The sequence below is a fragment of the Cetorhinus maximus genome, chromosome 7, assembly GCF_964194155.1.
Source record: "Cetorhinus maximus chromosome 7, sCetMax3.hap1.1, whole genome shotgun sequence".
NCBI lineage: Eukaryota > Metazoa > Chordata > Chondrichthyes > Lamniformes > Cetorhinidae > Cetorhinus > Cetorhinus maximus.
Window position 1 is genome coordinate 46,011,251 of NC_135885.1, and position 15,875 is coordinate 46,027,125.

General features: G+C 45.5%; 1 protein-coding gene across 10 annotated transcripts in view; it reads right to left on the reverse strand.

Annotated features, from left to right (window-relative positions):
- sgcg (sarcoglycan, gamma) overlaps positions 1–15,875 on the reverse strand; it is an 827,414-nt gene that overhangs the window by 1,163 nt on the left and 810,376 nt on the right. For all 10 annotated transcript variants that reach the window (XM_078545431.1, XM_078545436.1, XM_078545435.1 and 7 more), the window contains one exon: positions 10,922–11,045. In XM_078545431.1, coding sequence (XP_078401557.1) covers positions 10,922–11,045 — 124 coding nt within the window. The remainder of the gene's footprint in view (positions 1–10,921; positions 11,046–15,875) is intronic.

The following is a 15,875-nucleotide window of genomic DNA, read 5'->3' on the forward strand; positions in this document are numbered from 1 at the left end:
TGTACTGGAGGGGGTGCAGAGGAGATTCACCAGGATGTTGCCTGGGATGAAACATTTAAGTTATGAAGAGAGGTTGGATAGACTTGGGTTCTTTTCGTTGGAGCAGAGAAGACTGAGAGGCAACCTGATCGAGGTGTACAAGATTGTGAGGGGCATGGACAGGGCGGATAGGGAGCAGCTGTTCCCCTTAGTTGAAGGGTCAGTCACAAGAGGGCATAAGTTCAAGGTGAGTGGCAGGAGGTTTAGGGGGGATGTGAGGAAAAACTTTTTTACCCAGAGGGTGGTGATGGTCTGGAATGCGCTGCCTGGGAGAGTGGTGGAGGTGGGTTGCCTCACATCCTTTAAAAAGTACCTGGATGAGTACTTGGCACGTCATAACATTCAAGGCTATGGACCAAGTGCTGGTAAATGGGATTAGGTAGGTAGGTCAGGTGTTTCCCACGTGTCGGTGCAGATTCAATGGGCTGAAGGGCCTCTTCTGCACTGTGATTCTGTGATTCTGTGACTGATTGACATCATATTGGAGCGGTCTCTACTGCTCACTAACTCTCCCAGTTTGGGCCAAAGTTCCCTCTCGCTGACCCTCCCTTTCACCCGCGCTCCTGCTCACCACCTCTCCAGCTTGAGTTCATTCCCGCAATCCTGCAACTCGAAGCTGCTCTCCCTCCGAAGCTGCTCTTTCTGCCTCTCGCTGTTCATCTCCCAAATCCTCTCTCACAGAGAGAAGTGTTCAGGTGGGAGAGGTGGGAGAAACAGCAAGCGGGAGAGACTGTGTGCGGGAGAGTCAGGGAGCGGGAGAGTCAGGGAGCGGGAGAGACAGGGAGCAAGAGAGACTGCGAGCAGGAGAGTCAGTGAGCGGGAGAGACAGTGAGCGGGAGAGTCAGGGAGCAGGAAAGTCAGGAGTGGAAGTCAGGGAGCAGAAGAGGCAGGGAGTGAGAGAGACAGTGAATGGGAGAGACAGAGAGTGGGAGAGTCAGCGAGCGGGAGAGATAGGGAGTGGGAGAGTCAGCGAGCGGGAGAGACAGGGACCGGGAGAAAGGGAGCGGGAGAGTCAGGGAGTGGGAGAGACAGAGAGGAAGAGACAGTAAGCGGGAGAGTGGGGGAGTGGGTGAGACAGTGAGCCGGGGGTGGGGTGGGGGGAACAGGGAAGACAGCAAGTGGGAGAATGGGGGAGCGGGAGAGTAAGCGAGTGGGAGAATGGGGGTGCGGGAGAGTAAGCGAGTGGGAGAATGGGGGAGCGGGAGAGTAAGCGAGTGGGAGAATGGGGGAGCGGGAGAGTAAGCGAGTGGGAGAATGGGGGAGCGGGTGAGACAGCAAGCGGGAGAGTGGGGGAGTGGGAGAGATTGCAAGACGGGGTCGGGTGGGGAGTGGGAAACAGGAGAGACAACGAGCGGGAGGGTGGGAGAGCAGAGCGACAGCGAGCGGGAAGGTGGGAGAGTGAGAGAGACAGCAAGCGGGAGGGTGGGAGAGAGTGAGAGAGACAGCGAGTGGGAGAGACAGTGAATGAAAGAGTGAAGGAATGAGAGAGACAGTGAGTGGAAGGGGCAGTGAGCTGGAGGTAAATAAAAAGAGTTGGCTTTTAGCAAAGAGTTAGTTTGTTAGAAAGCATTTCATTCATATTTTAAAATTAATTATATTTTGAATGTTATTTCATTTACCAATATAGGAATTTTTCAATGTAAATTATTTCAGTTTACAGGGTTTAATCTTTTAATGCTGTTTTCTGATGAGAAAGGTTCAGCAGAACCAATGATAGTTTGTACATTAGCTTTAATGGGAAAATCTGATTCATTTAATGTTGTTTCACTTAAAGCTGCACTTTTCAGGAATGGAACTGTAAGGTTAAGCAAGGCCTTACTGTGTTCCAATCTACAGAGACACAAAATTGGCTGGTCACTGAAAGTAGCTGAGAGCATCGGGTGCACAATTGACCCACACCCATTCCTTCCGATGTAGGTAGCATGCAAACTACATGTTGCCTGTTCGTTACCATGACTGCAACATGCACTCAGCTCTAAAAGTGCTCTTGAGTGGCTCTGCACATCAATAGGCGTCCCAAGCTAGTGCAAGGCTTGTACTACTTAAAGCTGGCCTGCATTACATAAAGGGGAGGTGCATTCTTCTGCAATAGGTGCTGGAAGTGTCTGGAGGAGAGCATCTGAGCAAGAAGAACACTGAATAATGCCACAGCAGGGCAGAGAGCATGCTCCAAGGTTCTCAGATGCAGCAGAGACTGAAAAGGCAGTGAGAGCAGATAGCTACCACCATCAATGCGAGCAGTGTAGCCCCAAGGGCTTGGATTCAATGCCGTGCGAAGTTTAATGACCACACACAAGTGGTCAAGGCTAACGAACACACATCTTTAAATGCCATATCCTGCCATCTGAATCATTAACACCAAACAATGTTCAATATCCCACACCCTCCTTCACTTACCTTCCAATTATCTCTATGAACCACATTTCACACCTCACATTCATAGCTCACCTCACACTCCCACTTAGCAAGTCTCACATCCACATCTCATAGCTTGCACACACTGCCAGTGATTCAGTACTGACAGCCACATTAGCTAAACACATTGCACCACACTCACTGACACACTTCCCCTTCCTGTGTCTCACTCCCTCACCCTCCCGCTCACTGTATATCCTGCTCCCCCAACCGCCCGCTCGCTGTCTCTCCTGCTCCCCCACTCTCCCGCTCGCTGTCTCTCCCACTCGCTGTCTCTCCTGTTCCCCCATCCTCTCGCTCACTGTCTCTCCCACTCTCCCGCTCACTGTCTCTCCTGTTCCCCCATCCTCCCGCTCACTGTCTCTTACACTCCCCCACTCTCCCGCTCGCTGTCTCTCCCACTCCCCCACTCTCCCGCTCGCTGTTTCTCCTGTTCCCCTGTCCTCCCGCTCACTGTCTCTCCCGCTCCCCTACCTGCCCGCTCGCTGTCTCTCCTGTTTCCCCACTCTCCCGCTCGCTGTATCTCCTGTTCCCCCACCCTCCCGCTCACTGTCTCTCCCACTTTTCCACCCTCCCGCTCACTGTCTCTCCTGTTCCCACACCCTCCCGCTCACTGTCTCTCCCGCTCCCCTACCTGCCCGCTCGCTGTCTCTCCTGTTCCCCCATCCTCCCGCTCGCTGTCTCTCCCGCTCCCCCACTCTCCCGCTCACTATCTCTCCTGTTCCCCAACTCTCCCGCTCCCCCACTCTCCCGCTCGCTGTCTCTCCTGCTCCCCCACCCGCCGCTCACTGTCTCTCCTGTTCCCCCATCCTTCCGCTCGCTGTCTCTCCCATTCCCCCACCCTCCCACTCACTGTCTCTCCTGCTCCCCCACCCTCCCGCTGTTTCTCCTGTTCGCCCCCCCATCACCTCCCCACCACAGCTTGCAATCTCTCCCACTCCCCCTATCTCCCGCTCGCTGTCTCTCCCGATCCCCTAGGGCAAGGTGGTGCATCTCTACAGGCAGCAGCATCTAAGCAGTGGGGAATATGCACAGCTGCACATTCTCACTCTCACGGAGGAAATGGTGCTTGCTATCATTGGAGCGGCCATGACTAAGGCTGTGGCCAGTGGTGAGGCTGAAACCATCAAAGATGATGGTATAAAAACAGAAAGTGCTGGAAAAACTCAGCAGGTCTGGCAGCATCTGTGGTGAAAGAAACAGTTAATGTTTTAAATCCAATATGATTCGTCTTCAGAACTCCCACAGGGGAGTGGCAGTGTCTCCATGGGGAATAAACCTGCTGTCCTCTCTCTCACAATGACAGCTTTCATCCTCTGGCCCTCTGTCAGTGTCCTTACTGCTGTCTGACAGCCAGTCAACCTAGGATGCAGTCCAAAGCCAGGCCTTCTTGGGCCAGAGTTGCTCGAGATCGTCCTGCAAGGCCACTTGCAGTCTCCCCCACTGAAAGTTAGCATTGTTCCATCAGCCATGTTGCAGCCATTGAGGTAGCACTGTGTAGGAGCACCAGGAGTGGCAAACTCACACAGAAGACAGGATTTAAGGGAAAGCACACGGGTGAATATTTGCATGGAATATTGGGTGGTTTAATTGATTAAGTCGGTTTGGAATATTTGTTTACTGGTGGCTTTCAATGTAGCATTGTGGCCAGGTGGATGCTGCGATGGTCAGTAACCTTCAATAGGATCGTGGTTGAGCTTTTATCTCAACTCCACCTTCCTGCCACTCCCATATCCCTTAATCCCCTTAGCACCCAAAAATCTATTGCCCTCTGTCTTAAATACACTCAATGGCTGAGCACTCACAGCTCTCTGGGACAGAGAACTCCTAAGATTCACAACCCGTTCAGTGAAGAAATTTCTCCTCATCTTAGTCCTAAATGGTCAGCCCCTTATTCTAAGACTGGGACCTCAATTCTAGATTTCTCATTGAAGTGAAATATCATCCCAGCATCTGCACTGTTGAGCCCCTTAAGAATTTTATGTTTCAATTAGACCGCTTCTCATTCTTTGAAATTTTACGGCATATAGGCCTAACCTACTGAATCTTTCTTCATTGGGCAACCATCTCCTCCCAGGAATCACTCTAGTGAACCTTCATTGCACTTGTTTAAGACATGTATATCTCTCCTTAGGCAAGGAGATCTAAGCTGTATACAGTACTTTAGGCAAGGACTCATCAATATCCTGTAGAATTGTAGGAAGACTTCTTGGGCCTGATTTTTAGGTCTCCTTTGGACCGGGAACAGAGATACTTATATGCAAACATACAAATTAGGAGCAGGGTTGGACCATTCAGCCCCTTGAGCCTGCACCGTTATTTGATAAGGTAATGGCAGACTCATGACCCTTTGAGAGAAAACGTTTCTCCTCATCTCCATCTTAAAATGGGAGACCCCTTATTTTTCACCATGTCCCCTAGTTCTAGTCTCTGCCACGAGGGGAAACATCCTCTCACCACTCGCCCTGTTAAGTCCCCTCAAGATCTCACTTGTTTCGATTAGATCACCTCTCATCCTTCTAAACTCCAATGGATACAGGTCCAGCTTGTCCAAACTCTCCTCATGTGATAACCCCTTCATTCCAGGAATCAGTTGAGTGAGCCTTCTCTGAACTACTTCTAATGTAATTATATCCTTTCTTTAGTAAGGAGACCAAAACTGTCCACAGTGCTCTATATATACTCATCAAAGCCCTGTATAACTGTAGCAAAACTTCCCTGCTTTTATATTCCATTCCCGGGTGCTAAAAATAGTTCCACCAGCCTGGTTCCCCGGCTCCATCCTGCCCCTGGAGGCAGGGTGGGAACAGCAGAGCTACCCCAATTGAATCAATTAAGGGCCTATTAAGGCCTGTTAACACAGGTTGACTGGGATTTTCGAACCAGTCTCCAGGTTCCCGCAGGTGGAGGGAGCCTGTTTAACTGTCTGAAGGCGGCTCCTGGCTGTAGCCCAGAGGGCCAGTGCTCCAGATGGACCTACAGGTCCTTCCTGCCTGCTTGGGTGAATAAGTAGCTTCAGACCACCCTGTTGTGGGCCTCCGATACCACCCACCCCTCCCCCACAACAGTGTAGGCCTAGCTGCAAAAGCCCTTTTTAGGTTAAACTTCAAAGAGTTGGAGAGAGTGTGCCTCCATCTTGTAGCCTTACTTAACTTCCATCGCATCCTGTCAGTGCTTACAAACTGGAAGGTCTCTGTTTGGCTCTCCAGCTTCAAGAGCATGCCTGCTGTCCTCAGTTGAATAGTGAGCCTGCCCTCTGGCCATTAATTGTCCACTCAAAATGAGTGACTGTTTCATACAAGGTGTGAGCTTCTGACCCATATTTAGGCCTGATGATGGGGTTCAGAAGCCCATTGGGAAAATCCAGCTCCTTCACTCCTTTTCTGTAATTCATTTGCAATAAGGCTAACATACCATTTGCCTTCCTAATGGCTTCCTGTTTCCGAATGTTAACTTCTTGTGATTCAAGTACAAAGATGTCCAGATCCTACTGGTTATCAACATTTTCCAATGTCTCACCACTTAAAAAATATTCTGCTTTTCTATCAAAGTGGATAATGGCACAATTCTCCATATTATATTCCATCTGCCACGTTCTTGCCCACCCATTTAACCCACTTAAATCCTTTTGCAGCCTCTTTGTGTCCTCCTCACAGCCTCCTTTCCCACCTAACATGTATCGTCAACTAACTTGAATATCAGTCTCCTCACCTAAGTCATTGATACAGGTTATAAATAGCTGAGGCTCAATCATTGATCCTTGTGGTAACCTACTGGTTATAGACTGCCAACCTGAAAAACTGTCTCTTGCTAGTTTATTCTTATATTCTATTTTCTCTCTTATCATTTTCAAGGTCATTCTTTGCTGAATTCTAAAATCCTCCGAATCCTCAGGCATACTACTATTTTTGGGAACGTTTTAAATCTCTTCCCCTAATCTAATATTATCTTTAACTTGTCCTGTTCGCCACATTTCCTGTGTGATTTTATTCCTTCAAGGAATGGATCTTTGTGGAAATTATTAATTAATTATTTAAATGTTTGCCATTGTTTATCTGCTGTCATGTCTTTTAATGAAGATTCCCGATTTACTTTAGTCAACTCTCCCCACATACCTACATAGTTTGCTTTATTCAGATTTTAGACCTTAGAATCTGACATAAATAAATCACTCCCAAACTCAATATAAAATTCCATAATATTATGATCAGTCACCCTTAGAGGTTCCTTTTCCATAAGGTTATTAACTAACTCTCATTGCACGTTACTAGACCCAAAATAGCCTGTTCTCTAGTTGGTTCTTTGACATACTGATTTGGAAGGCTATCCTGCACACTTTCCATGAACTCCTACTCTACACTATTACTGCAAATTTGGCTTGTTTACTCTATAGGCTGGATTTTTTGGGGCACCGTGGTCCCTGCACCAAACCCCACCCCCCGACCCAACGAGAAGGTCAGGGGGCAGCCCACCCATAATAATGCTCCACTCAAACTGATTCTACCTCTTGTTTTTCTGACCTTAGATCCTTTCTTTTTACTGTCTTTATATCATCCTTTATTGGCAGGACTAACCTCTCCCTCTTCTTTTCCATTTTGCTTATCTCTTCTAAACATCAATTGTCCTGGAATAGTTAGTTCCCAACATTGACTACATTTCTGTAATGATTATGAGACCAAAGTTATTAATTTCTATCTGTTCTATTAATTCATCTATTTTGTTGCGAATGCTTCACATATTTAGATAGTGTCTTTTGTGTTAACTATTTCCTATATTTCCCTGATGTGACCTTTCTCATTAATACCCTATTATCTTTGTTACTCTCGCCTTCCCTTACTGACCCACTCTGCTTGTGTTTGCCCAAACAGCCACCCTACTCTACAGTCTTGACATTTCTCTTTCTGCTTTAGAATTTACTCTTTGCCGAATCTTTCATTAGTTTAAAGCGCAGTCTACTGTCCTAGTTATTCAGTTCTCCAGGGCATGGATCTCAGCCCAGTATAAGCAGAGCCTGTGCCAATAGAGCAGCATCCTCATTCCCCAGTAACTGGTGCCAGTGTCCCATGAATGAAAGCCCTGCCTCCCACACCACTCTTTCAGCCACATATTTGCATTCTAATCTGTTTGTGTCCCAAGGCTAATTTGTATGTAACAATCCAGGGATTATTACCCATAAGGTTCTGCATTTGCATTTTGACCCTTGTACCTCAAACTCTCTCAGCAAAACCTCATTCCTAGTTCTACCTATGCTATCCGACATGCACCACAATAACTGGATTCTCCAACCCCCACTCCAAGCTCTTCTCCAGCTGTGCGGAGATGTTCTAATTCCTGGCGCCAGAAAGGCAACACAACCTTCAGAGCTCCTGGTTGTGGCTGCAGAGAACAGTATCTGTTTCCCTGACTCTATGGTCTCCGACCACAGTGTTGGAGATAATTTACTCATCCATCCTGCAGACTTTTCCCTCATCCACACAGGGAGCAAGGACGTTGTGCCTGTTGGATAAGAGAAAAGGCTGAGGTTCCTCCAGCACTGCACATGGGGTCCCTCACTTGCTGGACCTGCAATCGCTATTGCCCTAGCCTGAAAATTATAGTTGGTGATACGAGCAAAATAATGATTATCGTGATCATCTAATTTTGCCCTGGCTTCTATCTGAATGGAAATGTTAAACACTGCAAAAAAAAAATGCTCCGATGAAAGGTCATAGGCCCAAATCGTTAATTCTGTTTCTCTCTCCACAGATGCTGCTAGACCTACTGAGTATTTCCACCATTTTCTGCAAATCTATGTTACTAGCTTTGTTAAAGTAGCAAACAGAGGAATGTTATATTAAGCATTTGTTCATTGATATCACCAACTGTGGTTTCTGGGGTTCTATATGCTCAGACTCAGCCGGTGTTTGGGATTTCATTATCCCAAAGTAATGTAAGGTAACAAAATTTTAAAATATTTTTCGTTGACTTTTTGCCCTTCTGAAAGGACTACCATCTTTCTTCATGTACGAGTTTGGACAGGGAGGCCTCAATTTACTGTAGCGTTATTGGTGGTAATAGGAAATCAGGTGAGGATCCAGCATAACTGATCTCTGTCCACTTTTGTGCCATGCAGTTTTCTGCAATAATTTCTGCCAGATTGAGGATGTTTGGGTGGGCCCATGAAAATGAGACAGCACATCCTATTTCCCCAGTGTTCCTGCTGCATTTATGCTGGGTCCTATTCACACCAGCATATATTACACCAGGGTTATGGGGCACTATCCTGAAGTAATTTTATGTAGGTAACAATTAAGGGAATTAGTTTACTCATTTGCTTTTAAAACCTTATGATTATGCAATTTTCCCTTGTTCCGTGGTCAACTACTTTACCATTTAACTTTTCACCATTTGCTTTGGGACTACCATTAAATTGTCCTTTACCACACAGGCTACTGTGGGCTTCCTTTTGGGGATTCCACATTAGTTTTCATTCTTAGAAGTAGGTAGAAAGGACAGGGTGCAGATAGTCTGGCGAGGAGAAGCAGGGGACGTACCTGCCAATGCCAAAGCTGAGATCGTTGCATTTGGTTGAGAAGCAGTGGCTGCACAGGCTGTGTTTTATGAAGCCAGGCTGTCACTCAGTTATACCATACACTGCGTGCAGACCTGCAACCCATTCCCACCACATACCAGTGGCTGTCAAATTCACTGCCACCTTCTACTTCCATGCTGTGGAGTCATTTCTGGCTGTCACTCAGGACATTAGTATCATTGACCAAACAACTGTGCACAGATGCATGGAGCAAATTACCAACATATTGGCTTCTACAACCAGAAATTTTATTAACTTTGTGCAGCAACATGACAGAGTGCTGGTATTTCACTGTGCCAGGAATCTCCAAGACCAAAGGAATCATCGGTGGCACATGTGACCATATGTGCTTCCCTCTTCAATGTCCAAATGTACATCAACAAGAAAAGATGCCACTCATTCAGTGTGCTTGTTTATGACCAGAAGCACAAGATCATGCAAGTGAATATTCACTTGTCACAATATCTTTATGTTTAGGGTGTCCACAGTTCCACCAGTTCCTAATGCAGATGGGGAAGTGGTGTTTTGGGGATAAAATCTACCCTTTGCAGCCTTTTCTGATGTCACTGGTACATTTTCTCAGGACCTCAGCAGAGCAGCACTACAGTGAAGACCATTCATCCAACACTGTCACTATGGTGACATTACAATTGTGGAGGAGTTAGAGTGAAAGTGGGATTTTGCGACGGGAAATGGAGTTCCAAGGAAATCAGCCCAGAAGCTCAGCTCTTAGACACCCTGCTCTAAGGACACACTACTGGTAGGAGGCAGCTCTCTCCTGTCTGGCACCTGAGACCTCTATGGCTGTAATCTGGGTATCAATGGTGGAATCAAAGACTGCCTTTTGGACTCTGCTTCAGATGTTCCTGGAGCGGTTACATGCTCCCTGCTGAACTGCAGTGCTTTCAAATGGCCCGTCTAATGTGCTGATCATACTGGTGGTGGGTTCCTCTATCCAAGCTGCCATATACAGCACACTGACAGATACCGTCCCCAGTGTTTGATTCTCTGTGAGCATCCTTCTTTAAGGTGAACTTCTAATCCCCAAGAGAGGCCAGCACTCCACTCCCTCCCATAGACCAGTAGCTTAACCGTCTAATGTCTCAGTCTTGGTGGGAGAGATGGCTATTTTAGGATATGTAAGACTTACAACGAATGTAGTTTGGTGTGAGATTGCTATGGTGGTGAGTGTCACATCCTAGAAACCCAGGACTCCTTTGCAATACAGGAAGAAATTCAACGATCTCAACAGAGCAGCCAACATTAGCTAACAGTTCCCTGATCTTTCCTTGCAGTTTCTTATATGTGAAGCACTCCATAATTCATAACCTTCACTACACCAGAGGAGTCAGAAGTGAAAATGGGGTTTGGCAATGGTCAATGGAGTTTGACAGAAGTCAGCCCAGAGATTCATATCCCAGAGGTCCTGCTCTAAGAAGAAGGATGAAGGACGAGGATTGCACTCATAAAGGAGACACGGAGAATTGTTGTGGAGGACCAGGGTACAATGTTGTCCATAGTGCCGATGTTCAACAAGATTCAACATTATGCAGCACTATCTGAAGTACGTGGTGGCACCATAAATACCTCCCTTGACAGAAAGGTCAAGTAAGCAACAGAATATGGTCAAATATAGATTGGTATTTCAAATAAGGTTAACGCTAAGAGTAGGGAGAAGCTTTTATAGTGTGGAAACAAAACACATCACTTAAAAGCAAAAGGAAGAAAGTAAATTCCTCCTCAATTTAAAAACAAAATCCACATTCACATGCTGCTGAAATATTTTTTGCAATATCTGCAATAGAGAAAGCCAGTACTGTATCATTTTGAATACATTTCAAAATTCATGCTTTTGCAGGGACACCTTGATCAGCAGTAGAGGTTAATTATACTCACCATTCCTTCACTAGTATGAAAGACAATGTCCCTCTGAGAAGAGCCTTCAATGTTTCCAGCTCTTGCTTTGATCTGAACTCCTTTTGGTGCATCCATGCTCAAAGAACGTGTTGGAGATTCCAGTCTGAAAGCAAAACAAGGCTATTTTTGAGAACTGACATCCTTAATTCACAGTGAATGTGACAGAAACCCTTTTGCCAGTCTGGAAATAATACTCTTAATGAAATCCAAATCGGTGTATTGAGGAGAAGTTTGGTCTTTGCTCTCTTCACAACTTAAACTATGTCAGCACATAAAGTACCCATGGCAGCCTGTTTTGTGTTTCAGATCTTTACTGCAATGGCCTTCCTGTACTGTGACACACAGATAACAATTTATATGAGTTGAATATAATTCAATGTAAAACAAAGCAAACAACAATTTTATTTGCACAATAAAAGTGCTCTTGTGAAGTGCTGTTCTTGTTTTACTTGTTTTAATAGCCATTGTATCCAATTGTCCTGAGTTTGCCCTGGGGAAACGCATACTCCATGGGCACTAAATACAAAAATTATATGAAAAGACATTATTGTCAGGACATCATGCAAGGCAGTCAAGATCAGGCATGAAGCGATGTCCTTCAAGTTCACTGGTTGAAATGTACCTCCAGAAGCTGATTCTGGGCCTTGTGTCTGGGCTTCCTTCAGTATAGAGGATCTGAAGAGGCCAGGGTCTATACAAAGGATGCCTTAGAGGGCAAGTACAATGTTACAGTCCTGTCAAAGACCTTCAGGCCTGGAGACTGGCAGTCGGTTCAACAGATTTGACTCTGGTACTAGCCCCATTTTCATCACAAGCTTCTGTAAGAGGAGGGAAGGCTGTCCCAGAGGTGGCACCAGGCCACGCAATTGGTCCACCACATCCTCTTATAGGACCAGGACAGGTGCTGAGAACTTTGGGTGAGCTGTGCCTATCCAATGCTCAGGCAAAGAATGCACAAGAAAATCAGCCGCTGTAACTTTAATATGAAGTAATAATGCATTTACATATGAGATAACACATCACAGCCTGCAATGCAATACAAGGTAATAACATATTGAAGTTGAGAGGACATCATAAAATATGAATGAGAAAATTGAGAAAAAATTGACCTTGGTGTCACATTTGATCTCGAGATCAGCTTCCGACCTCATATTCATTCCATCACCAAGTCTGCCATTTGATACCTGTGTAACATTGCTTAACTTCACCCCGGTCTCAGCTCATCTGCTACTGAAACCCTCATCCATACCTTTGTTACCTCTAGACTCCATTATTTTAACGCACTCCTGGCTGGCCTCCCACATCTGCCCTCTGTAAATTTGAGGTCTCCCAAAACTCTGCTGCCTATGTCTTAACTCACAATTAAGTCCCAATCTCCTTTCAGCCTTGTGCTCGCTGAGTAACATTGGCTCCTTTTCAAACAAAATCTTGATTTCAAAATTCTCATCCTTGTTTTCAAATCCCTCCATGGCCTTGCTTCTCCCTACCTCTGTAATCTCCTCCAATCCACAACCTTCTAAGATATAGGTGCTCTTCTGATTCTGACCTCTTGTGCATTCACAATTATAATTGCTCTGAAATTGGTGGCCACGCATTCAGTTGCCCAGACCACAAGCTCTAGAATTCTCTCCCTACACTTCTCCACCTCTCTACCTCACTTTCCTTCTTTAAGACACTTCTTAAGACATACCTCTTTGACCAAGCTTTTGGTCATCTGACATAATATCATCTTATGTGGCTCAGTTTCATATTTTGTTTATAATGCTCCTGTGGAGAGCCTTGGGATGTTTCATTGCGTTAAAGGCGCTATATAAATATAGGTTGTTGTAGTTCATCCCTATTAAGTGGATGGGCAAAACTAGGACAGAATGGGATTCAATATGAGGGAGTGTTGCAGGGTGGGCCGGGTTGTACTATTAGTGATAGGGCTGATCTGTAGACACTTCTCGGGGTGGAAACTTTAAATTTATTTACAATGTACTCAGCAGCAACCGCACATGTGCTTTCAACTCCAACCCTAACTCTACACTGATTGCCAAGGTAGCCTGCGCTACTCTCCTATTGGTCACTATAGATTATGTGATCATGCCTAAAAAGTATTATTCTTAAAATTACATTACACACTAAATAAAACCATAATTACTACAGGAAGTGTGAGGACATCCATTTTGGGACAGAAATTGGAAAAATTTCTAAATGATGAATAAACAAGAAGAAACTGTGGAGGAGGAAAAGAGTTAGGTGCCCATGTACACAAATCATGAAAAGCTGGTGTACAGGTACAAAAAGTAATCACAAAGGCTAATGGAATGTTGGCCATTATCTCAAGGCGCTGGGATTCTAGAGTGAGGAAATGATGTTTCAGCTGTATGGTCAGGCACCATCTGGAGCACGACATTCAATTTTGGGCTCCAAATCTCAGCAAATATATGTGGCCTTGGAATGGGTATTGTGCAGATTCAGCAGCATGATACCATGATTTAAAGGATTTAATTATGAGTTGCATGAACTTGGTTTGTATTCCCTGAAGTTTAGAAGAGTGAAGGGTGATCTAATTGAGGTGCCTAAGATGACAAAGGGATTTGATAGGGTAGATACAGAGAAACTACTTAATCTGATGTGGGTAATCTTAAAATTAGAGCTGGGCTATTTAGCTGTGAAATCAGGAAGTATGTTTTCGCACAAAACAAAGTGACAATCTAGAATTCTCTGCCCCAAAATGTTACAAATGCTGGAGCCAATTGAAATTTCCAAAACTGAGATCAGTAAGCTCTTATTGTGCTGAATTTGTCAGGAAACTATATGGGTATTTTCATTATCAGGAAACTATATGGGTATTTTCCAAAGGTAATCAATCAGGAGGTTCTGGGAGCATCTCCTGAGATACTTGAGGAACTATTCCCAACATTCCCTTTGATGTGCGGGGATGTGTGACTGTGTGGAAAATTTACCCAAGCCACCCTTCCTCCTAACCTCCCAATACCACAATTTCTTTTAAAGATGTGAATGGGACAGAATCTCCAGTGGAACTGAACTCCTCCCCATTTTCCAACCTTTTAATCCCATCTGCCTCATTTACACCTGGATCCCTATCAAAATTTCAGGGCCCATGGGATTAAGATTATAAGTGGAATGCTTACATGATTTGGCCAGAAAAGATAATGGAAATAATTTTATTAACTATTGCAGGTTAATAATTAATGTGGTCTCTGTCTTCTCCTGAAGGCTGACTCTTGCTGGGCTTTTCTTCCGCAGATACTGCAAACTCTGGTATTTCACCCAAGTAGACATTCATCATGGCATCTAAATTGTGAGGGTCGGGGATTAGAGGTGGGGGGGGGGTGGGGGTGTGGTCACACTCCGAGTCCAATCCTGTTCTCATTCAATGGGTGACAGGGGTCTTGCCGCCGGCTGGAGAGCCAGGGGAGCTCTGTGGCACCTCCTTTGGAGAAGGCCTGCTGAATTGAGTGCTGAACACATTTGAGTCGCCAGCAGCAGGCCTTCCCAGGATTAAGGGCTCCAGGGGAGGAAAGTCGGCCCCTGAGATCTGTCAGTCAGTCAGAGGCCAGTTGCTGTTCATTGCAGGCTGTGCCAATAGGTGCTGTGGCAGCTGCTGGCAATGCACCCAAGGATCGCCAAGGGACCCATGCCACAGGTGAGTAAGGGTTGGATGGACATCACAGGGTGGGGGTAGTGGGAGGGGGTTTGTGGGGGTTGGAAGCAAGGGTGGGGCCCCTAACTTCCTGATGCTGGATGCCTCGATAAGATGCTAAGTGCCTTTGAATGACGCACCTTCTCCCAACCCCCCTCCTGTGAGCCCACAACTAACTCTGACGGGGTTTGCTTTTGAGGCTTCTGGCTTCCCATGTGGTGACTGCTCCCACTCACCACCGTTATTCAACCAGCAGGGGGAGCGTGAGGCCTGAAGCTGGAATTAATTTCTCAGTTAAGGGCCCCACTGGCGGCGGAGCGGGAAAGCCGTCCACAAGCCTTCCTGCCCCGGGACTTATTTGAGGCAGAGGAGGGGAGGAGGCAGGGTCCACATCCAGCACCCTCCTGCCTGATTAAATGTCCCACTTCTGCCTCCAAACTCGCCTCAGGGAAGACATTAAATTCTGCCCAATGTCTACACAAGCACAATGGGTAGTAATCTAAAATGGGATTTTGGTTGGTTTTCCATCCCTATCCTAAGGGAATTGAAGTATTTTATAGCACACCAATGGCTATCCTGGCTGAGATGAATTCAGCACAGACTGGGAATTGGAGCTGGAATTTACATGAAATATTAAAGTAAGTTGTTTGGGTTGCGATCTCCTGGTCTATGCCACACAATATCTTTATCCATTGTGGAAGCTCAACATATCAGCTTCTATCTATTATGATGCACAACCATGAGGATTCTAGCATGAGTGCAGAATGACAGTTTGTGAAAGGTAATGTCAAAGCAGAAAGAAGTATAGTGACCAAAGAGAATTTGTGGCTTAAGATCTGTATGATACGATAATGTGTATGCCAATTCAGAAAATATGTTTGTTTAAATGTAGGTTGGCATTGTTAACTTGCCTCTGGTAATCAAACATGTGGGCACATGAATTGCTTGAGATGGATATACGTTTCAACCCCAAATGGCACTGTACATTGAGGCCAGATTTGAATCCTGCAGCTCATTTTATAGAGAGAAATTAGAAATACATGACATCATCTGCACATTATTAATTTTAGTAGGTAAGGCAGGTATCTGGGCAAGCAAAGCTAGATGAGAGAAGGCTACATGTTCAAAACATTCATTTTGGCCACTAACTGTAGAGCACGTTCAGTGTTAATTTAATTTAAAATATTAGCAAACAGTTAAAGCTTCATAACCAATGAAATAGAAGAAAAATGCTTTGGAATGATTTAATAGGCTGGTAAAGACATTAAATGTAGGAATTGT